The sequence below is a fragment of the Somniosus microcephalus genome, chromosome 9 (genome assembly GCF_052327205.1).
Source record: "Somniosus microcephalus isolate GS21.2 chromosome 9, FLI_Smic_1.0, whole genome shotgun sequence".
In the NCBI taxonomy this organism is placed as follows: domain Eukaryota; kingdom Metazoa; phylum Chordata; class Chondrichthyes; order Squaliformes; family Somniosidae; genus Somniosus; species Somniosus microcephalus.
Window position 1 is genome coordinate 206,024,411 of NC_140995.1, and position 24,065 is coordinate 206,048,475.

At 48.1% G+C, this 24,065-nt stretch overlaps 1 protein-coding gene across 2 annotated transcripts in view; it reads right to left on the reverse strand.

The window, feature by feature from the left end:
- mettl24 (methyltransferase like 24) overlaps positions 1-24,065 on the reverse strand; it is a 150,291-nt gene that overhangs the window by 40,766 nt on the left and 85,460 nt on the right. For both annotated transcript variants that reach the window (XM_085997805.1, XM_085997804.1), the window contains one exon: positions 18,618-18,846. In XM_085997805.1, coding sequence (XP_085853931.1) covers positions 18,618-18,846 — 229 coding nt within the window. The remainder of the gene's footprint in view (positions 1-18,617; positions 18,847-24,065) is intronic.

Below are 24,065 nucleotides of genomic sequence, written 5' to 3' on the forward strand. Positions count from 1 at the left end.
AAATCTCACCTTGGTCCTCAGAATCCCAACACGATCAGCCCCAACACCAGCAGCACCAGGCACCCCAGCAGCACCAACATCCACACCAGCCTTCACTGCAATCAACTGATGCTGCACTGGACACAGGGCATCATCACCCATGCACATTGCTGCCCGGGACTCCAGCGATGGCCTCACCATGTCCAGATTTCCTTCACTTAACACTGTACACATGATGCACCAGGTTGTCACCACCCCACACCAGCACCATAAAGCATCCCTACAATGTCCAAGCCATTCCTTTCACACTCATCACCATTGGGGGGGGGGGGGGGGGGGGGTGCGGGGACGGACGTTATGGAACTCACTAAGACACTTTCAAAGGTGCACACAAATCTGTCCAAGAACATAAAGTGTTGAAAATAAAGGTTTCAATCTTTGACACCACATTACCAGAAACTTCACGTGAACATTGGCTAAAAGACCCTTGTGTGTTGTTAGTTGGTATGCTTGGACTAGGATGAGGGTGAGTGTGAGGGGTGGCTAGTGAGATGGGGAAGTGATAATATAGATAGAGAGGGATGGGTGGAGGTGCAAGGTAAGTTGGTGTGAGTAAGGATGTGCAGGAGTAGGGTATGGAAGGCAGAGTGATGGGGATGTGATGAGTGGCACAGGAGGATGAGGTTGACTGTGGCTTTGTACTAATGTTTTGTGATCTACTGAGATCATTGAAAGGTTTGTGCCACTGCAGCCTGGTCCTCCTGACGACATCCCTGCTTGTGTCCTCCTGTGCAATGTGCAACCAGGCTGCGTTGATCTCCTAGGGAGGTCTCTTCCACCCATGGGAAGGGAAGAGGACCTCCCTGCCTGCTGTGACTCCCTCCATAAGCATATGGAGGGAGTCATAGGAGAGCCTGTGTGCAGCTGTGCACCTCTGTGCAGTGCTTGTCAGTGTTTGCAGCACCTCAATGCTGTAGATCACTGACAGCACAACTGTCAAAATCAACTTGGATATGTAATGAAATCCCTACTAAAGGAGAAAATAGAAGAACATCTAGAAACCAAAAATATAATAATGAATGGTGTGGAGATGCCGGAGTTGGACTGGGGTGGACAAATCACAGAATATCACAGAATCTACAGTGCAGATAGAGGCCATTTCGGCCTATCGAGCCTGCACCGACACATATCCCACCCTATCCCCGTAACCCCACGTATTTAATCCCCTAACACTAAGGGTAAATGTAAGAAGTCACACAACACCAGGTTATAGTCCAACAGCTTTATTTGAAGTCACAAGCTTTCGGAGCGCTGTTCCTTCGTCAGGTGAAGTGGAGAGATGCATAAAGACACAGCTTATATAGTCAGAGAATAATGTCAGATGTTTACAGGTAATCTTTCTAACTGCCATTTATCACACCTCGGCAGAGAGATAATCACAGCAATCAAAAGTGTGAATGGTGTCCAAACAGGTTAGTCAGGAAAACATTACATCAAAGAACAATGAGGTGGGGTCACAAGGGGTCAAATGTTGCAGATGCTGGGGTCTGTGTGAAAAACAAAAAAAGACAAAAAACATTTTTTTTGCTGGAAATCACAGCAGGTCCGGCCACATCTGTGTAGAGAGAACAAGCCAACGACGACTCGAGTCTGGATGACCCTACGTCAGGTGGGGTTACATGTAGCGTGACATGAACCCAAGATCCAGGTTCAGGCCGTCCTCATGGGTGCGGAACTTGGCTATCAGTTTCTGCTCGACGATTTTGCGTTGTCGTGTGTCTCGAAGGCCGCCTTGGAGAATGCTTACCCGAAGATTGGAGGCTGAATGTCCTTGACTGCTGAAGTGTTCCCCGACTGGGAGGGAACACTCCTGCCTGGCGATTGTTGCACGGTGTCCGTTCATCCGTTGTCGCAGTGTCTGCATGGTCTCGCCGATGTACCATGCTCCGGGGCAGCCTTTCCTGCAACGTACGAGGTAGACAACGTTGGCCGAGTCACATGAGTATGTACCATGTACCTGGTGGGTGGTGTCCTCACGTGTGATGATGGTATCTGTGTTGATGATCTGGCATGTCTTGCAGAGGTTGCTGTGGCAGGGTTGTGTGGTGTCGTGGTCGCTGTTCTCCTGAAAGCTGGGTAATTTGCTGCGAACGATAGTCTGTTTGAGGTTAGGCGGCTGTTTGAAGGCGAGTAGTGGAGGCGTGGGGATGGCCTTCGCGAGGTGTTCGTCATCATCGATGACATGTTGAAGGCTGCGAAGAACATGGCGTAGTTTCTCTGCTCCGGGGAGGTACTGGACGACGAAGGGTACTCTGTTGGTTGTGTCCCATGTTTGGCTTCTGAGGAGGTCTATACGATTTTTCGCTGTGGCCCGTCGGAACTGTCGATCGACGAGTCGAGCGTCATATCCCATTCTTACGAGAGCGTCTGTAGGTGTCCATCGCGTTCCTCCTCATCTGAGCAGATCCTATGTTTTCGCAGGGCTTGTCCATAGGGGATGGCTTCTTTAACATGGTTAGGGTGGAAGCTGGAGAAGTGGAGCATCGTGAGCTTGCGGTAGAGTGAAGTGCTGAGGTGTCCGTCTTTGATGGAGATTCATGTGTCCAAGAATGAAACCGATTCTGAGGAGTAGTCCATGGTGAGTTTGATGGAACTTGTTGATGTTATCGTGTAGTCTTTTCAGTGATTCTTCGCCATGGGTCCATAGGAAGAAAATGTCGTCGATGTATCTGGTGTATAGCATTGGTTGGAGGTCCTGTGCAGCAAAGAAGTCTTGCTCGAACAGACGTCGTCATCCAGTACTTCCCCGGAGCAGAGAAACTACGCCATGTTCGTCGCAGCCTTCAACATGTCATCGATGACAACGAACACCTCACTAAGGCCATCCCCACGCCTCCACTACTCGCCTTCAAACAGCCGCCTAACCTCAAACAGACTATCGTTCGCAGCAAATTACCCAGCTTTCAGGAGAACAGCGACCAGGACACCACACAACCCTGCCACAGCAACCTCTGCAAGACATGCCAGATCATCAACACAGATACCATCATCACACGTGAGGACACCACCCACCAGGTACATGGTACATACTCATGTGACTCGGCCAACGTTGTCTACCTCATACATTGCAGGAAAGGATGCCCCGGAGCATGGTACATCGGCGAGACCATGCAGACACTGCGACAACGGGTGAACGGACACCGCACAACAATCGCCAGGCAGGAATGTTCCCTCCCAGTCTGGGAACACTTCAGCAGTCAAGGACATTCAGCTTCCGATCTTCGGGTAAGCATTCTCCAAGGCGGCCTTCGAGACACACGACAACGCAAAATCGTCGAGCAGAAACTGATAGCCAAGTTCCGCACCCATGAGGATGGCCTGAACCGGGATCTTGGGTTCATGTCACGCTACATGTAACCCCACCTGACGTAGGGTCATCCAGACTCGAGTCGTCGTTGGCTTATTCTCTCTACACAGATGCATTTCCAGCAAAAAAAATGTTTTTTGTCTTTTTTTGTTTTTCACACAGACCCCAGCATCTGCAACGTTTGACCCCTTGTGACCCCACCTCATTGTTCTTTGATGTAATGTTTTCCTGACTAACCTGTTCGGACACCATTCACACTTTTGATTGCTGTGATTATCTCTCTGCCGAGGTGTGATAAATGGCAGTTAGAAAGATTACCTGTAAACATCTGACATTATTCTCTGACTATATAAGCTGTGTCTTTATGCATCTCTCCACTTCACCTGACGAAGGAGCAGCGCTCCGAAAGCTTGTGACTTCAAATAAAGCTGTTGGACTATAACCTGGTGCTGTGTGACTTCTTACATTTGTCTACCCCAGTCCAACTCCGGCATCTCCACACCATGGCTACTATCGACACCACAAACTGCCGGCTCAAAGTGGAGAGGATCTCCAAGAAGATCGCGCATATCGACACAGACATCAAGTTTCTACAGAGATGCAAGAAAGCAGACAAGATCCCGAAAGGACTACAGATCACGAACCCACTCAAGTCGACCTACAACACAGACTACGCTGAGAGACTCTGCCGTCGTACCTCTCGCACACTCCTCAACTATCTCGTACACCAGCTCTACAGCAGACGCCGCAACCTCGAAACCGAGATGGAGTCCATGTTCTCAGTCTGTGCTCAGGACACAGCAGACCAGCTAGGAGACACCGCCAAATGGACGAGGCAACGGAACTACGCTGCCTACATGCACACCAAGAACAGGAAGCTTGAGAAACTCGGCATCACCAGCAGCAGCAACCAAGCCTCCCCCGGTACCACAGTTGAAACCACAGGGAAGTCCATCGTCAACCTGTCCGACCACACCCTTCAACCAGACGAAATTGAAGTTCTCAGCCGAGGGCTCAGTTTCTGCCCCACCACCAAAATGGACGCCATCGGTCTCGCGGCAGACACAGAGGAATTCATCAGGAGAATGAGGCTCCGGGAATTCTTCCACAAATCCCAAGATGTCAGCAGCGAACCCAATGAGACAATCAATGATCCGGAACAGCAGACAGAAGGATCCGCAGTGCAGCAACCGAAGAAGAAAGAGTCAAATTGGACCCCTCCGGAGGGTCGCTGCCCTAAGCTTGACATGTATGCTCAAGCTGTCAGGAGATGCATCAACGCCAGATTCATCAGCCGCACTCACAAGACAGTCCAGAATGTCACCCGAGCACAACGCAACGCCATCCACGCTCTCAAGACCAACCGCAACATCGTCATCAAACCAGCAGACAAAGGAGGAGCCATCGTCATACAGAACAGAACGGACTATTGCAAAGAAGCATACCGACAACTGGACAACCAGGAACACTACCAACAGTTACCCGCAGATCCGACCAAAGAACACACCCGCCAACTCAACAGAATGATCAAGACCTTCGATCCAGACCTTCAAAGCATCCTACACGCTCTCATCCCACGTACTCCCCGCGCGGGAGACTTCTACTGCCTCCCGACGATACACAAAGCCAACACACCCGGATGTCCTATCGTATCAGGCAACGGAACCCTGTGTGAGAACCTCTCTGGATACGTTGAGGGCATCCTGAAACCCATTGTACAGGGAACCCCCAGCTTCTGTCACGACACTACAGACTTCTTACAGAAACTCAGCACCCACGGACCAGTTGAACCAGGAACACTCCTCGCCACGATGGACGTCTCGGCACTCTACACCAGTATCCCCCACGATGACGGCATCGCTGCGACAGCCTCAGTACTCAACACCAACAACAGCCAATCTCCAGACACCATCCTACAACTCATCCGCTTCATCCTTGACCACAATGTCTTCACCTTCGACAACCAGTTCTTTACCCAAACACACGGAACAGCCATGGGGACCAAATTCGCACCACATTACGCCAACATCTTCATGCACAAGTTCAAGCAAGACTTCTTCGCTGCACAGGACCTCCAACCAATGCTATACACCAGATACATCGACGACATTTTCTTCCTATGGACCCATGGCGAAGAATCACTGAAAAGACTACACGATAACATCAACAAGTTCCATCCCACCATCAAACTCACCATGGACTACTCCTCAGAATCGGTTTCATTCTTGGACACACGAATCTCCATCAAAGACAGACACCTCAGCACTTCACTCTACCGCAAGCCCACGGACAACCTCACGATGCTCCACTTCTCCAGCTTCCACCCTAACCATGTTAAAGAAGCCATCCCCTATGGACAAGCCCTGCGAATACATAGGATCTGCTCAGATGAGGAGGAACGCGATGGACACCTACAGATGCTGAAAGACGCCCTCGTAAGAATGGGATATGACGCTCGACTCGTCAATCGACAGTTCCGACGGGCCACAGCGAAAAATCGTATAGACCTCCTCAGAAGACAAACATGGGACACAACCAACAGAGTACCCTTCGTCGTCCAGTACTTCCCCGGAGCAGAGAAACTACGCCATGTTCGTCGCAGCCTTCAACATGTCATCGATGACGACGAACACCTCGCGAAGGCCATCCCCACGCCTCCACTACTTGCCTTCAAACAGCCACCTAACCTCAAACAGATTATCGTTCGCAGCAAATTACCCAGCTTTCAGGAGAACAGCGACCACGACACCACACAACCCTGCCACAGCAACCTCTGCAAGACATGCCAGATCATCAACACAGATACCATCATCACACGTGAGGACACCACCCACCAGGTACATGGTACATACTCATGTGACTCGGCCAACATTGTCTACCTCATATGTTGCAGGAAAGGATGCCCCAGAGCATGGTACATCGGCGAGACCATGCAGACACTGCGACAACGGATGAACGGACACCGCGCAACAATCGCCAGGCAGGAGTGTTCCCTCCCAGTCAGGGAACACTTCAGCAGTCAAGGACATTCAGCCTCCGATCTTCGGGTAAGCATTCTCCAAGGCGGCCTTTGAGACACACGACAACACAAAATCGTCGAGCAGAAACTGATAGCCAAGTTCCGCACCCATGAGGACGGCCTGAACCGGGATCTTGGGTTCATGTCACGCTACATGTAACCCCACCTGATGTAGAGTCATCCAGACTCGAGTCGTTGTTGGCTTGTTCTCTCTACACAGATGCAGTCGGACCTGCTGTGATTTCCAGCAAAAAAAATGTTTTTTGTCTTTTTTTGTTTTTCACACAGACCCCAGCATCTGCAACATTTGACCCCTTGTGACCCCACCTCATTGTTCTTTGATGTAATGTTTTCCTGACTGACCTGTTTGGACACCATTCACACTTTTGATTGCTGTGATTATCTCTCTGCCGAAGTGTGATAAATGGCAGTTAGAAAGATTACCAGTAAACATCTGACATTATTCTCTGACTATATAAGCTGTGTCTTTATGCATCTCTCCACTTCACCTGACGAAGGAGCAGCGCTCCGAAAGCTTGTGACTTCAAATAAAGCTGTTGGACTATAACCTGGTGTTGTGTGACTTCTTACATAATAATGAATAGTCAACATGGATTTCAAAAGGGAAAGTCTTGCTTGACCAACCTTATTGAATTTTTTGAAGAGGTAACAGAGAGTAGACAATGGTAATGCAGTGGATGTCATTTATCTAGATTTTCAAAAGGCTTTCGATAAGGTACCCCATAACAGACTGATGAACAAGGTCAGTGTATGCGAAGTCAGGGGACAAGTAGCAGAATGGATTGCTGGCTGGCTTCAGGACAGAAAGCAGAGAGTAGGAGTAAAGGGTAGCTATTAACAGTGGCAGACGGTGGGTAGTGGTGTTCCACAAGGATCAGTGCTGGGATCACTGCTGTTCACAATTAACATTAACGATTTAGACTTAGGAATCAAAAATACAATTTCTAAATTTGCGGATGACACCAAATTGAGGTGGAAAGTCAATACTGAGGAGGACTGCAACAAATTACAGGAGGACATTAATAAACTTGTAGAATGGGCATATAATTGGCAAATTTAGTTCAACACATAAATGTGAGGTATTACATTTTGGTCAGAAGAATAGGGAGGTCACTTATCACTTGGAGGGTGCGAGTCTAGGTGGGGTAGAGGAACAAAGCGATCTAGGAGTACAAATACACAAATCACTAAAAGTTGCGCCACAGGTTAACAAGGCCATAAAAAAAGCAAACCAAGCACTAGGGTTTATTTCTAGAGGGATAGAATTGAAAAGTAGGGAAGTTATGCTAAACCTGTATCGAACCTTGGTTAGACCACAATTAGAGTACTGTGTACAGTTTTGGTTGCCATATTATAAAATGGATATAGAGGCACTGGAGAGGGTGCAGAGACGATTTACAAGGATGATACCAGAAACGCGAGGGTATACATATTAGGAAAGGATGAACAGGCTGGGTCTCTTTTCTCTTGAAAAAAGAAAGTGAGCGGTGACCTAATTGAGGTCTTTAAAATTATGACAAATTTTGATCGAGTGGATACAGAGAGAATGTTTCCACTTGTGGGGAAGAGCATAACTAGAGGCCATCAATATAAGATAGTCACCAAGAAATCCAATAGGGAATTCAGAAGCAACTTTTTTACCCAGAGAGTGGTGAGAATGTGGAACTCGCTACCACAGGGAGTAGTTGAAGCAAATAGTATAGATGTATTTAAGGGGAGACTAGACAAGCATGAGGGAGAAGGGAATAGAGGGTTACGCTGATAGATTTAGGTGAGGAAAGACGGGAGGAGGCTTGTGTGGAGCATAATCGCCGGCATGGACTGGTTGGGCTGAATGGCCTGTTTCTGTGCCGTATATCCTATGTAATCCTATGTCCCTTTAAGGAAACCGGCTGATGATGAGTCATCAGATGACGTCATCAGACCGGCTTCCTTTTAATTGGCCGGGAACCTTGCAGGATGGGCTTAACAAGCCCAATCAGAGGAAAATCACTCGGAGGAGGCGGGATGAAGACGGGTGCGGAGGAGGCGGCTGCTGTCTGCTCTGGCCGCACCGAACTCGCCATGGCTTGCGAAATCGTGGCCTCTGTCCCTACTTTTCTTCGATGTGCTTCTTTACTTCTTTTCTCTTTCTCTTCCTAGTGAGCCAGCTATTGGGCAGTGACCTCCGCCCCCCCCCGCCACTGCCCCCCGCCCCCCACAAAAGCACTCTGGGACAACCTGAGGTTGTGAATGGAGCTATACAAACAAAAATTATTACTTTAACTAAAATAACAACAGAAAATGCTGGAAAACCTCAGCAGGTCAGGCAACATCCGTGGAGAGAAATTTGAGTTGACGTTTCGGGTCAAACCCTTCTTCAAAACTGGAAAGAAAAGAAAACAGATCGAAGGCAGGGCTGCGATCGGACAAAAGAAGTGAAAGAAACAAAAGAGCTAGACGAGATGGTAATAGGCTGAGATTAGGTGTGAAGTGTACTGGCAGGGCAAGAGATAGCTGCCAGGTGTGAGAGAGAAACAAAAGGAAAGGGGTGGGGGGGGGGAAAGGAGTGGAAAAATTACAAGAAAAAATGTGTAATAGGGGCCGAGGTTATCATCTGAAATTGTTGAACACGATATTGAGTCCAAAAGGCTGCAGAGTGCCTAATCGGAAGATGAGGTGCTGTTCCTCGAGTTTACGTTGAGCTTCCGTGGAACAATACAAGAGGCTACGTTGAGCTTCCGTGGCCCCTCGGAATATAACCTCGGCCCCTATTACACATTTTTTCTTGTAATTTTTCCACTCCTTTCCCCCCCCCCTTTCCTTTTGTTTCTCTCTCACACCTGGCAGCTATCTCTTGCCCTGCCAGTACACTTTACACCTAATCTCAGCCTATTACCATCTCGTCTAGCTCTTTTGTTTCTTTCACTTCTTTTGTCCGATCGCAGCCCTGCCTTCGATCTGTTTTCTTTTCTTTCCAGTTTTGAAGAAGGGTTTGACCCGAAACGTCAACTCAAATTTCTCTCCACGGATGTTGCCTGACCTGCTGAGTTTTTCCAGCATTTTCTGTTGTTATTTCGGATTTCCAACATCTGCAGTATTTTGCTATCTTATTACTTTAACTACTCTACTTTAATGGACGTGCTAACTCACGGGTTAACAGGGATTTCAAGCTCGAGTTTGTTACATTGCATGGCAATAAGTACTCGAAAAACTTTCTGTAAGAGTTTACCAAACACTAACCTCCTGCAGTTTGGAAAAAAACCATACTGTAAATAACAAGTGACATCTTTACAGGATATTACAAGCACAGGGAGTTTGTGGAAGACAATAAATTTCCCGGCTGAAAGCTTCTAAGGTCATGTGTGATCCCTGCTGTCCGTATGCCTTTCATTGCACAGATGCGAACAAGAAAAAATAATGGGCCGTAATTTGCGGCCCCTACGGGCATGTATGAGGTGCGCACGCGCCCGTCAGGGTTGAACAGGTTCCGGGTTTAGGTATGCGATGCGCATGCGCAAAAACCCGGAACTTGCGATCTGTCAAGAATCCTCTTGACAGATCCAATGCATCCCGGGAAAAGGGTCGCCGCGTGCGGAGAGTTGGGCTATTTTCCCAACTACCAGCGAATGCCCGTGAAATTTTTATGCCTGGCAAAAGCAGGCATAAGGCTTGCTTTTACCAGCGTAAGAGTTTAAAAAAACATAAAAATAAATTTGTATCAATCATTTATACATTATACAGAGGCCAGTGTCGGGAGGAGCAGAGAGCGGCGGTACAGTAAGTACTTAAACTCACTTTCGCGGGCTTTTTTAAAGAGGCTTACCAATCTCACAGACCGGCGGCGGCGTTCCAGAGCCACGTCACGATTCAAAAAGTGACGCTGGCAAGAGGAAGCAGGTGATTGGGCGAGTGCGGCCAAGTGAGTATTTATACCACTCTATAGTTTGACAGTTAAGATTAATAGTTTATAAAATATAGAAGGTCTTAATTTTTGTGGTTATAGTTTCTAAGGTCTCTGTTGTGTATCGGGGAGTGCTAGTAACCAAAGGCCCTTGAGTATATCATTTAAATGTAGTGTAATTAGTGGTATTGATCTGATTTAAATTAATTTAAATTAATTAAAGGGTAAGTCATGGCAGGACAGCTCGGTCCCGTGACATGCTCCTCCTGCGCTATGTGGGAAATCAGGGACACTTCATGTGTCCCTGACGACCATGTGTGCGGGAAGTGTATCCAGCTGCAGCTACTGACAGACCGCATTGCGGTGCTGGAGCTGCGAATGGATACATACTGGAGCATTTGTGATGCTGAGGACATCGTGGATAGCACGTTTAGGGAGTTGGTCACACCGCAGGTAAAGGCTGCACAGGCAGGAAGGGAATGGGTGACCACCAGGCAGAGTAGTAGGTGCAGGCAGGTAGTGCAGGGGTCCCCTGTGGCCATCCCCCTTTCAAACAGATGTACCACTTTGGATATTGTTGAGGGAGATGGCTTATCGGAGGAAGGCAGCAGCAGCCAACTTCCTGGCACCATGGGTGGTTGTGCTGCACAGGACAGGAGGAAAAAGAGTGGGAGAGCTTTAGTGATAGGGGATTCTATTGTAAGGGGAATAGATAGGTGTTTCTGCGGCCGCAAACGAGACTCCAGGATGGTATGTTGCCTCCCTGGTGCAAGGGTCAAGGATGTCTCGGGGCAGCCGCAGGGCATTCTGGAGGGGGAGGGTGAACAGCCAGTTGTCATGGTGCATATAGGTAACGATATAGGTAAAAAACGGGATGAGGTCCTAAAAGCTGAATACAGGGAGTTAGGAGGTACATTAAAAATAGGACTCAAAGGTAGTAATCTCAGGATTGCTACCAGTGCCATGTGCTAGTCAGCGTAGAAATAGAAGGATATTTCAGATGAATATGTGGCTCGAGGAATGGTGCAAGGGGGAGGGATTCAAATTCCTGGGACATTGGAACCGGTTCTGGGGGAGGTGGGACCAGTACAAACTGGACGGTTTGCACCTGGGCGGGACCGGAACCAATGTCCTAGGGGAGTGTTTGCTAGTGTTAAAAAATCAAGCCTGAAGGCTTTGTGTCTTAATGCGAGGAGCATTCGTAATAAGGTGGATGAATTAGCTGTGCAAATAGATATAAACGGATATGATATAATTGGGATTATGGAGACATGGCTCCAGGGTGACCAAGATTGGGAATTCAACATCCAGGGGTATTCAATATTCAGGAAGGACAGGAAAAAGGAAAATGAGGTGCGGTAGCATTGCTGGTTAAAGAGGAGATTAACACAATAGTAAGGAAGGATATTAGCTCTGATGATGTGGAATCTGTATGGGCAGAGCTGAGAAATACCAAGGGGCAGAAAACGTTGGTGGGAGTTGTATACAGACCCCCAAACGGTAATGCTGAGGTTGGGGATGGCATTAAATGGGAAATTAGAGACGCGTGCAATAAGGGCACAGCAGTTATCATATCTCCAAGTTTGCAGATGACACAAAGCTGGGTGGGCGTGTGTGCTGTGAGGAGGATGCAGAGAAACTCCAGTACGATTTGGGCAGGTTGGGTGATTGGGCAGATGCATGACAAATGCAGTATAATGTGGATAAATACGAGGTTATCCACTTCGATGACAATAACAGGAAGACAGATTATTATCTGAACAGCAATAGATTGGGAAAAGGGAAAGTGCAACGAGACCTGGGTGTCCTTGTGCACCAGTCGCTGAAGGTAAGCATGCAGGTGCAGCAGGCGGTTAAGAAGGCAAATGGTATGTTGGCCTTCATAGCAAGAGGATTTGAGTACAGGAGCAAGGAAGTCTTGCTGCAGTTGTACAGGGCCTTGGTAAGACCGCACCTTGAGTGTCGTGTGCAGTTTTGGTCGCCTTATCTGAAGAAGGATGTTCTTGCCATGGCGAGAGTGCAGCGAAGATTCACCAGACTGATACCTGGGATGGCAGGAATGACATATAAGGATAGATTGAGTCGATTAGGCTTATATTCGCTAGAGTTTAGAAGAATGAGAGGGGATCTCATTGAAACGTATAAAATTCTAACTGGACTAGACAGACTAGATGCAGGAAGGATGTTCCCGATGGCGGGGGAGTCCAGAACCAGGGGTCACAGTCTAAGGATAAGGGTTAAGCCATTTAGGACTGAGATGAGGAGGAATTTCTTCACCCAGAGAGTGGTGAACCTGTGGAATTCTCTGCCACACAGGGCAGTTGAGGCCAATTCATTAAATATATTCAAGAAGGAGTTAGATATATTTCTTGAGGCTAAAGGGGTCATGGGATATGGGGAGAAAGCAGGGACAGGGTACTGAATTTGGATGATCAGCCATGATCTCACTAAATGGCGGAGCGGGCTCGAGGGGCCGAATGGCCTACTCCTGCTCCTCTCTTCTATGTTTCTATGTAAAAAACCCATGAATAAGGTAAGTTTATTTTTAGCCCCTTTAAAACATTCACATTTATTTTTCAAAAAATTAAATTTTTGGTTTTAAATATTTAATTAAATGGCATTTTAATTCATTTTAAATATGTAATTGTTTTATTTTTTTAATTTGATGTGTAGCTGTATTTTTTGGGGGTATTCCCATTCATGCTTATGGGGTTTCCGTACATACAGAATCCCCATAAGCATTGGTTGCTTTAATTGGTTGGGCCGGCCCATGTGATCCCAGGGGCGCTTATGAACCGCCTGCGCCCGAGGTACGCGGGCTTCTACCCGCGGGTGGCTGGAGTGGCTCAGGACCACGAGTTTCCGGACCACCAGACACGCGGGCATTTCATTTGCGGATCGGAGGCATTTCTCCGCGGGAAGCCTCCGACTGCAAATTCAGGGCCATTGTACTTTTTATTGTATAAATCTTAAAATAATAACATTTTTGTGATGAAATTAACAGATTTAGGGAATGAGGCGGAGTAACGAGTTAGATATTCATTATTTATCTCTGGCGCCAGAGTTCAAATGCAGCCCAGACTGATGAGATGAAAGTCTCCTCTGTGTGCTAACTGTAAGGGTCCTAGGTCAAATGAGGTTGGGTGGTCTCAATGCAGTTCTTATGGGCATAGGCTCAGAGCACAAAACTGTCCCTAATTCAGCACTAATTGGAAATCACAGGATGGCTGGTGCAGGAAATGGAGGAAATGTTGTGCTTGTGCAGTAGGGGGCGCTCTCCCAAGATTGGGGCAGAGTAGAGAGAGCTTTGCTCTGCATCTGGCTGTGCAGTACCTGACCTGGGAGTGCTGGAAGCTGACACCGGTAGTGCCTGAAATGGGAAGAGTTGCAATCCCAAACAGACACTGCGGATAGAGGATCACTTCCGCAACAACTCGGACCCCCGGCGCATGTGGCAAGGCATCCAGTCCATCACTGGCTACAAGGGCAAAAGCACCAGTCCCCCGGTTAGCGATGCCTCCCTTCTGGAGGAGCTTAACAACTTCTACGCTCGCTTCGACAGGGACAACATGGAGCCGGCTACCAAAGCCTTGCCACCCCCGGAAGACCAGGTGCTCACTCTGTCGACCTCCGATATAAGGGGTGTTCTACGCGGAGTGAACACACGAAAGGCTGCTGGACCGGATAGCATCCCTGGACGGGTACTCAAGGAATGTGCTGATCAGCTGGCTGATGTCTTTACCGCCATCTTCAATCTGTCATTGGCCCAGGCAGTAGTCCCTACATGCTTCAAGACCGCTACCATTATTCCTGTGCCAAAACAAACGGCTGTGACGTGCCTGAATGACTATCGACCTGTCGCACTCACACCCATCATAATGAAGTGTTTCGAGAGACTGGTCTTAGCCCACATCAAAGCCAGTGTTCCTGCCTCCCTTGACCAACACCAGTTTGCCTATCGTGCAAACAGATCAACGGAGGATGCAATCACAACTGCTCTACACTCGGCACTGAATCACCTAGATGGTAAGGAGACCTACATCAGAATGTTGTTTATAGACTACAGCTCAGCATTCAACACTATCGTCCCCAACAAGCTGGCCACCAAACTCCAAACTCTTGGCCTGAACACTTCCCTCTGCAACTGGACCCTGGACTTCCTAACAAACAGACCCCAGTCTGTCAATTTAGGTAACCACACCTCCCCCCCCCTGACCCTGAACACGGGGGCCCCACAAGGATGTGTGCTGAGCCCCCTCCTCTACTCCCTCTTCACCCACGACTGTGTGGCTGTTAATGGTTCCAACACCATCATCAAGTTTGCGGATGACACCATGGTAGTAGGCCAGATCACCAACAACGATGAGTCAGCCTACAGGGAGGAGGTCCAACATCTCGTGAAGTGGTGCGCCGGTAACAACCTGGCCCTTAACACCAAGAAAACAAAAGAAATCATTGTGGACTTCAGGAAGTCCAAAGGCGGAAGTCACACCCCCATCCACATCAATGGGGCTGTGGTGGAAAGGGTGGACAGCTTTAAGTTCCTCGGAGTCCACATCACGGAAGACCTCTCCTGGTCCCTCAACACCTCCTCTCTGGTGAAGAAGGCCCAGCAGCGCCTATATTTCTTAAGGAGGCTGAAGGGATGTAATCTGTCACCCCTGATCCTCTCTAACTTTTACCGCTGCACTATAGAGAGCATCCTGACAAACTGTATCACAGTATGGTATGGCAGCTGTAGCTACTATGACCGGAAAGCCCTGCAGCGGGTAGTCAAAACTGCCCAACGCATTACCGGCACCCGGCTACCGACCATAGAGCACATATACCAGAAACGCTGCCTACGGAGGTCACGGTCCATCATCAAAGACCCTACCCACCCCAGCCACAGTCTGTTCGCCCTCCTACCATCTGGGAGACGCCACAGATGCATTCGCACCCGTACGACCAGATTTAGGAACAGCTTCTTTCCCAGGGCTGTCATCCTACTGAGCTCCACAAATAAACTCTAAAGCCTGCACATCTGCCAATGCACTTTATTATGGTCATATTTATGTTAATATACTACAAGCCAAATGTATGTTGTATGTTTAAATGTCTTAATCCAAATGTAAACTCTCGGGAGCCGCAAGCCTACATTTCGTTGTACTGCACTTGTGCACTAACAATGACAATAAAAGTTGATTTGATTTGATTTGATTTGATTTGAACCTTGTTGTCAATAAACCCCGGAGAAGCGATGGTGTTTACGCCATTTCCCCAGAGTTTCCGCAGATCTTCCACCAAAGTTACTCCGTTCAATCGGGAGAACCCCAGTGGAAATAACTGATGCTAATTTCTCCAATGTCATGTAAATATTTTCCCTGAACCTAAACTCGTTTATGTTTCAATATGCAACTACTTAGCACCTAAGAGCACGCATCAGCCAAACTGTGTGTGGGACTCTTAATGCAAAATAAAATAGAATCTATTTGTAATCACTGCAAGGCACCGAGTCTGTGAGAATGTCTGATTTCTCCAGGAAGATATTCGCATAGCAGTGACAATGTTATTTTCTCTCAAAATACTCCAGTCTTTCAAAAATTTCCTATGATGAAGAAACCCGAATAATAAAAACAACAGGGAATGTGTGTTAACCCACCTACAGTCTCGAAATTCTACAATCTTTCTGGGTCAAAAATGGCAGTTTTCCAGGAAGGGAGAGGGAAGAGCATCAGGATTCGGGCGGAGACTTGATGGGAATGGGGCAGGGAGGCTGTTAAAATTCAGCGACATGACTTATTGCCCCGTTCCTGCTATTTTGGTATTGGTTGGGGGTATGGCAGGTATTGGTTGGGGGTGTGGCAGGTATTGGTTGGGGGTATGGCAGGTATTGGTTGGGGGTATGGCAGGTATTGGTTGGGGGTATGGCAGGTATTGGTTGGGGGTATGGCAGGTATTGGTTGGGGGTATGGCAGGTATTGGTTGGGGGTATGGCAGGTATTGGTTGGGGGTATGGCAGGTATTGGTTGGGGGTATGGCAGGTATTGGTTGGGGGTATGGCAGGGATTGGTTGGGGGTATGGCAGGTATTGGTTGAGGGTATGGCAGGTATTGGTTGGGGGTATGGCAGGTATTGGTTGAGGGTATGGCAGGTATTGGTTGGGGGTATGGCAGGTATTGGTTGGGGGTATGGCAGGTATTGGTTGAGGGTATGGCAGGTATTGGTTGGGGGTATGGCAGGTATTGGTTGAGGGTATGGCAGGTATTGGTTGGGGGTATGGCAGGTATTGGTTGGGGGTATGGCAGGTATTGTTTGGGGTATGGCAGGTATTGGTTGAGGGTATGGCAGGTATTGATTGGGGGTATGGCAGGTATTGGTTGGGGGTATGGCAGGTATTGGTTGAGGGTATGGCAGGTATTGGTTGAGGGTATGGCAGGTATTGGTTGGGGGTATGGCAGGTATTGGTTGGGGGTATGGCAGGTATTGGTTGAGGGTATGGCAGGTATTGGTTGGGGGTATGGCAGGTATTGGTTGAGGGTATGGCAGGTATTGGTTGGGGGTATGGCAGGTATTGGTTGAGGGTATGGCAGGTATTGGTTGGGGGTATGGCAGGTATTGGTTGGGGGTATGGCAGGTATTGGTTGAGGGTATGGCAGGTATTGGTTGGGGGTATGGCAGGTATTGGTTGAGGGTATGGCAGGTATTGGTTGGGGGTATGGCAGGTATTGGTTGGGGGTATGGCAGGTATTGGTTGGGGGTATGGCAGGTATTGTTTGGGGTATGGCAGGTATTGGTTGGGGGTATGGCAGGTATTGATTGGGGGTATGGCAGGTATTGATTGGGGGTATGGCAGGTATTGGTTGGGGGTATGGCAGGTATTGGTTGGGGGTATGGCAGGTATTGGTTGGGGGTATGGCAGGTATTGGTTGGGGGTATGGCAGGTATTGGTTGGGGGTATGGCAGGTATTGGTTGGGGGTATGGCAGGTATTGGTTGGGGGTATGGCAGGTATTGGTTGAGGGTATGGCAGGTATTGGTTGGGGGTATGGCAGGTATTGGTTGGGGGTATGGCAGGTATTGTTTGGGGTATGGCAGGTATTGGTTGGGGGTATGGCAGGTATTGATTGGGGGTATGGCAGGTATTGGTTGGGGGTATGGCAGGTATTGGTTGAGGGTATGGCAGGTATTGGTTGGGGGTATGGCAGGTATTGGTTGAGGGTATGGCAGGTATTGGTTGGGGGTATGGCAGGTATTGGTTGGGGGTATGGCAGGTATTGGTTGGGGGTATGGCAGGTATTGTTTGGGGTATGGCAGGTATTGGTTGGGGGTATGGCAGGTATTGGTTGGGGGTATGGCAGGTATTGATTGGGGGTATGGCAGGTATTGGTTGGGGGTATGGCAGGTATTGGTTGGGGGTATGGCAGGTATTGGTTGGGGGTATGGCAGGTATTGGTTGGGGGTATGGCAGGTATTGGTTGGGGGTATGGCAGGTATTGGTTGGGGGTATGGCAGGTATTGGTTGGGGGTATGGCAGGTATTGGTTGGGGGTATGGCAGGTATTGGTTGCGGGTGTGGCAGGTATTGTTTGGGGGTATGGCAGGTATTGGTTGGGGGTATGGTGAGGGAGCTGACTAGCTGATATACGGAGAGAGGGCAACACATACCACGCTCCCATGACACCACCGCCTCTCCCTTGGGGCTGAGTCTCGTCAGTCCCACTGATCGGCCGAGAGCAGATCGCAGGAGATGTGTGAAAGCCCCTATCTATTCAGTCCACCTCGAAATCTTCAATGAGGACAGCTCTCGAGGGGCCACCGATGTAGCGAGCTCGCTGCTCCAGCTCGGAGAGGACCATGATGCTGGGTATTTCTCCTCCTGGTCTTACCCCTCTCATGGAAAGTGGACGAGCTTCCCATACCCAACACAATCAGGTGGGAAACATACCAGTAAAATTTAAATGAGGCTTAGGAGTTAAAATAGCCCAGGCCTGAAATCTAGGCCAGCAAGAGTATTATGCACTCGCCCCAAACTGGCTCCATGTTAAAATAGATCCACCCCCCCCCCCCCCCACCTTTTGGTAAAAACAACATTCCCCATTCTCGGTGAAGATAATACTCCCTGTTTTCTCCCCTTTCTCTTATTATGTCTTACTATATTTCCTGCAGCATTCACAGCTAGAACAGGAGACAATCTGCACCCAGCCTGCCTGCAATGCTGCTGTGAAGTTGCTAATAGGAGGCATAAAGTCTCATAGTCTTCGTCACAATTTGGCAAACTAAAAACAATTAAAAATATCAATGTTAAAAGGGAAAGAAAGAAGTGTCTTAGAGAGGGAACTGCCTCCCCTTCAGCTACTGTAAGACTCACCTTCCTGTGACCAAACTCATTCATTATTGCGCCCAACTTTCTTGCAGTTCTGCGCTGTTTCTGGGCTACAATGGCTGGGTTGGGGTCTCTCCAGTCGATTGACATGCGATGGTGCCAGTAACCCTCACTCTTCTGAATGTGGGCCTCTTTGATACTTGGGTCAAAATAGTGAACCTCGCATCCAGCTTTGGCCATTTCCACTTCGAAATGTTGGTCTCCACTCCCCAGTCTAAAGCAAAAAGTAGAAAGTTGAATAAGTCATGTGCCTGGAATGATGCCGTGCAGCAACAATCAACACAAATCAAAACACTGCGCAATAACATCTGTCCAACAATTCACTGAACCTCCTCCCTGTAGATGAGGTATTGTAGCTGTTGTGGAACAGTTAGCTGTAGACACAGGAATGGCAGAACTGTATTCTTCATAGGTTTTGCTCAACACTAACAAATAACATCATTGTTTTATAAAAGATTTCCAATACTTAATGGGCCAGAAATTCCAGGCCAGAAGCGTGAGTGCGCGCGGGGTACTCACGCTTCTGGCCGTTGGAAATGCCGGCGTTCAGCAGGAACAGCGCATGCGGGGAATGCCGGCATTTCCAGACCTCGAGCGCGTGCGACTGCACAGGCAGCGCTTGCGCAGTGAACTTCGTGGATTTCATTCATGAAATCCGTGAGGGTAAGTCCTCAGAACTTACACTGAAAAAAAGCAAGTGTAAAGTGGTTCATTGGCTGCGGAGGAAGATATATTTTATCGTGGAGCTTTTGAAATGCAATATTTTTGTTTGGGAAAGGGAGGGAAGTTATTTTAAGAAATTTTAAGTAAGTTTTAAAGTTAAAATTATTTTTTTTTTTAAAGGGTTTTCAGAATGGTAGGTAGAAGGGGCAATTGTGGCTGTGTGAATGGAATGTGAGAATGAGTTATGTATGTATGTCCACATATATTCCTTTACGTATATGTATGTATGTTTTATATTCCTTTACTATGAATGTATGTTTTTAATTATGATTTTCCAATAAGTTACTTTCTCTGAAAGTCATAATTAAATAATACATTCATACACATAAGTAAAGGAATATATACATAACACGCAAAGGAATATATACAGACATACATACTTTCAGAAGCTCCACGATAAGAAATATCTTCCTCCGCAGCCTCTGTAGCAACTGTACCCATGCTTTTTTCATGTGTAAGTTGTAATGACTGGACCTCACTGAAAGCATTAATGAAAGCGGCGAATTATACTGCGCACGCGCTGCATGTGCAGTCGCACGCGTTCTGCCTCTGAACCCCTTCGTTCAGAGGACAGGAAATGCCGGTTTTCCCCACATGCACTGTGCATGCTGAAAACCGGCATTTCATCCGGCCAGATGCGTAAGTACCCCGACCGTACTAGCGCATTTGGAAGGGAATTATTGGGCCAACATTTTACATGTCAATAAAATAAAAAATTTAACACTTGCACCACTTGCCCCCTCGCACCTGCGACTGAGGGTCCAAGGAGGTGCATTGCGCAAGAGGTCATCATCGGACGTATCCTCACACTGTTCCCTTTGGGGAACTGTATGAAGTGGTGGAAGGATTTATGGCCGTGATTAACGCTCATTCCGTGACCGTAACCATCTTTGAACCAGCCATTAGGGTGGTTAGTCCTATGGCGGGAGGGTTTTACGGGCTCCCACAACCCATCTGAGGGGGGGGTGGGGGCGGCCACCAACACCCACAGACGCAAGTATCCCGCTGGATGTCCACCCAGAATTTAAAGTTGGAGTTCCGACTCCACTTGCCGGGACTGTCTGGAGTGGGGTTCAAAACCCTACTCCTTCTGGCCCAGCGGCGGGGATGCTTACTGCTACGCAAAAGGCCCACTCCGCACAAAAGGTGACACCCATACGTTTCCTGCGCCTTTTCCCTCCCCGTGACTGGAGCCCTATGCTGCCATTTCACGTTGCTAATCGGATTGGGCCTTTGTCATAGCGGTAGGATCCCTGCCGCTGGGCCAGATCAGGGTAGGGTTTCGAACCCCGCTCCAGACAGTCCCGGCAAGTGGAGTCGGAGCTCCGGCTCTAAATTCTGGGTTGACATCCAGTGGGATATTTGCGTCCGTGGGTGTGGGTGGCCCCCCCTCCTTGTATAGCTTGTGGGAGCCCGTAAAACCCTCCCGCCATAGGACTAACCGCCCTAATGGCTGGTTCAAAGATGGTTACGGTCACGGAATGAGCGTTAATCACGGCCATAAATCCTTCCACCACTTCATACAGTTCCCCAAAGGGAACAGTGTGAAGACACGTATGACGACGACATTGCTAAATAAATAAATGGAATTAAAAAAATTCTTTTAGGGCTTTTAAAAGTCTTTAAATTGCTTTAATTCTCTGTAAAACTACTTCAGATTACTCAAAATAATGTAAACATTTTAAAAATTTTATAAAAGTTACCAAAATCTTGAAAAAACTTCCAAAAACCTATTTAAACTGCTGCTTTGCATGTAAAAAAGCAAAGCAGCTTGACAGAAACATTGGGGGCGTGTCCAGTGAAACTGAGACCTCAAGGGGCGTGTCTCACTTACACTGCACGCTCCTGGGTCCGCGCTGGCTGCACTCCTGGGCGGCGTGACGTCATACGCTGCCCGGGATTCTTGTTTCAGTTTCTGGAAGTGCAGGCGTCCCTGGAGCTGATCGGCAGGAGCACGGGGTAAGTGCAAATACGGGGCTTGCACGCGCTGCAAGCCCCGTTCTGGAATTTCTGGCCCAATACATTTTTTCCTCTCCCTCTCAGAAGATTGTGGGTGCAAGTTCCACTCCTGAGGCTTGAGCACAAAATCTAGGCTGACGCTCCAGTGCAGTGCTGAGGGAGTGCTGCACTGTCGGAGGTGCCGTCATTCAGATGAGATGTTAAAACCAAGGCCCCATCTGCCCTCTTAGGTGAACGTAAAAGATCCCTGGCACTATTTGGAGAAGAGCAGGATAGTTCTCCCCGGTGTCCTGGCCAATATTTATCCCTCAACCAACACCACTAAAACAAAAGATTATCTGGTCATTTATCTCATTGCTGTTTGTGGGAGCTTGCTGTGCGCAAATTTGCTGCCGCATTTCCTACATTACAACAGTGACTACACTTCAAAAGTACTCAATTGGCTGTAAAGCACTTTGGGACGTCCTGAGGTTGTGAAAAGCGCTATATAATTGCAAGTTGCGTTTTTCTTTCTTTAATTGTTCAGGAACATACCTTTCCTCAAAGACTCCGCCAATGCGGCTCTGTGGGCACAAGAGTGCCAAGAAGTGACTCAGCCTTCAGGTTATCCTGCCTTCCACAGAGAGAAAGTGCTGGACTGCTCCTCACCACCTGCCCCAATGGCAGGACCGGAGATCAGGAAGGTGGCAGCTGGAGGCTGGTGGAAGCAGCCTCTTCAGGACCCCTCTCTTGCTTGAATCACAGAGTGGCGTTGTCAGAGGCCAAGAGCTGGGCTGCTTGCCCACTCTCTCAAAGAACGTAGATACAGTCTACTCCTGACAATTCAAAAGTTATTTTTCGCAACGAAGACCAGTCCCTGAAGTTCCGCAGGGGTTCTTCCAGTCTCCCGCCATAACTTCGGCGAGACTACTTGGGCCCCTATAGATCCGGAGTGAACGGCCACCACTGAGGGAAGGCTGCTTCGCCAGAGGTGCCATCTTTCATCCCTTGCAGATAAACCATGCCCTCATCGGCATGTTCAGGAAAAGGTCCAATGGCACTATCTGACAAAGAGCAGGTGTTCTTCTGGTGCCCTGGCAACCGCCAACAAAACAGATGAACTGGCCATTAACCTCATTGCTACTTATGGGACTTTGCTGTCCGCAAATTGGATCCTATGTTTGCCTACATCGCAAGAAAGAAATAACTTGCATTCATATAGCGCCTTTCACAACCTCGGATGTCCCAAAGAGCTTTGCAGCCAATGAAGTACTTTTTTGCAGTGTAGTCACTGTTCTAATGTAGTGACACATGGCAGCCACTTTGCACACAGCAAGCTCCCATAATCACTGAAACAAATGGCCGGATAATCTGTTTAAGTGATGCTGGTTGGAGGAATAAATGTTGGCCAGGATACCAAGAGAGCAGATAGGGGCATGGCTGAACATCTCATCCGAAAGACAGCACGCCCTCAGTACTGCAGTGTCGTGTCAGCCGAGATCACGTGCTTTCATCTCTGGAGTAGGGCTCGAACCAACTACCTTCTGACTCAGTGGTGAGAGTGCTACCTGTTGAGTCTGTGCTTTCAAATGTAGTTATGCTGAATAACTGGACACAGACTACAGAAATACTTAAACAGGTCTTTAGTAACTGAGGGTCAGGGCTGAACTGGAATACACTTTGCTCCACAGGGTTTATATACCGGTGTGGTCACCACTGGTACTACAATGTACAGGAGCCATCAAAAAGTAGTCCATCACCTTAAGGTATCCTCTTAAGGTGGTACAGGTTACATACACTACACTACCCACTGAGCCAAGGCTGACACCTTGAAACATAGAAACATAGAAGATAGGAGCAGGAGTAGGCCATTCAGCCCATCGAGCCTGCTCCGCCATTTAATGAGATCATGGCTGATCATCCAAATTCAGTACCCTGTCCCTGCTTTCTCCCCATATCCCTTGATCCATTTAGCCCTAAGAAATATATCTAACTCCTTCTTGAATATATTTAATGAATTGGCCTCAACTGCCTTCTGTGGTAGAGAATTCCACAGGTTCCCCACTCTCTGGGTGAAGAAATTCCTCCTCATCTCTGTCCTAAATGGCTTACCCCTTATCTTTAGACTGTGACCCCTGGTTCTGGACTCCTCCACCATAGAGCACATATACCAGAAACGCTGTTTACAGAGGTCACGGTCCATCATCAAAGACCCTACCCACCCCAGCCACAGTCTGTTCGCCCTCCTGCCATCTGGGAGACGCTACAGATGCATTCGCACCCGAACGACCAGATTTAGGAACAGCTTCTTTCCCAGGGCTGTCACCCTACTGAACTCCACAAATAAACACTAAAGCCTGCACATCTGCCAATGCACTTTATTATGGTTATGTTTATGTTAATGTATTACAAGCCAAATGAATGTTGAATGTTTAAATGTCTTAATCTAAATGTACACTCTCGGGAGCCGCAAGCCTACATTTCGTTGTACTGCACTTGTGCACTAACAATGACAATAAAAGTTGATTATGATTATGATTATGATCAGGAATATCCTTCCTGCATCTAGTCTGTCTAGTCCTGTTAGAATTTTATAAGTTTCAATGAGATCCCCTCTCATTCTTCTAAACTCCAGCGAGTATAAGCCCAATCGACCCAATCTCTCCTCATACATCATTCCTGCCATCCCAGGTATCAGCCTGGTGAATCTTCGCTGCACTCCCTCCATGGCAAGATCATCCTTCCTCAGATAAGGCGACCAAAACTGCACAC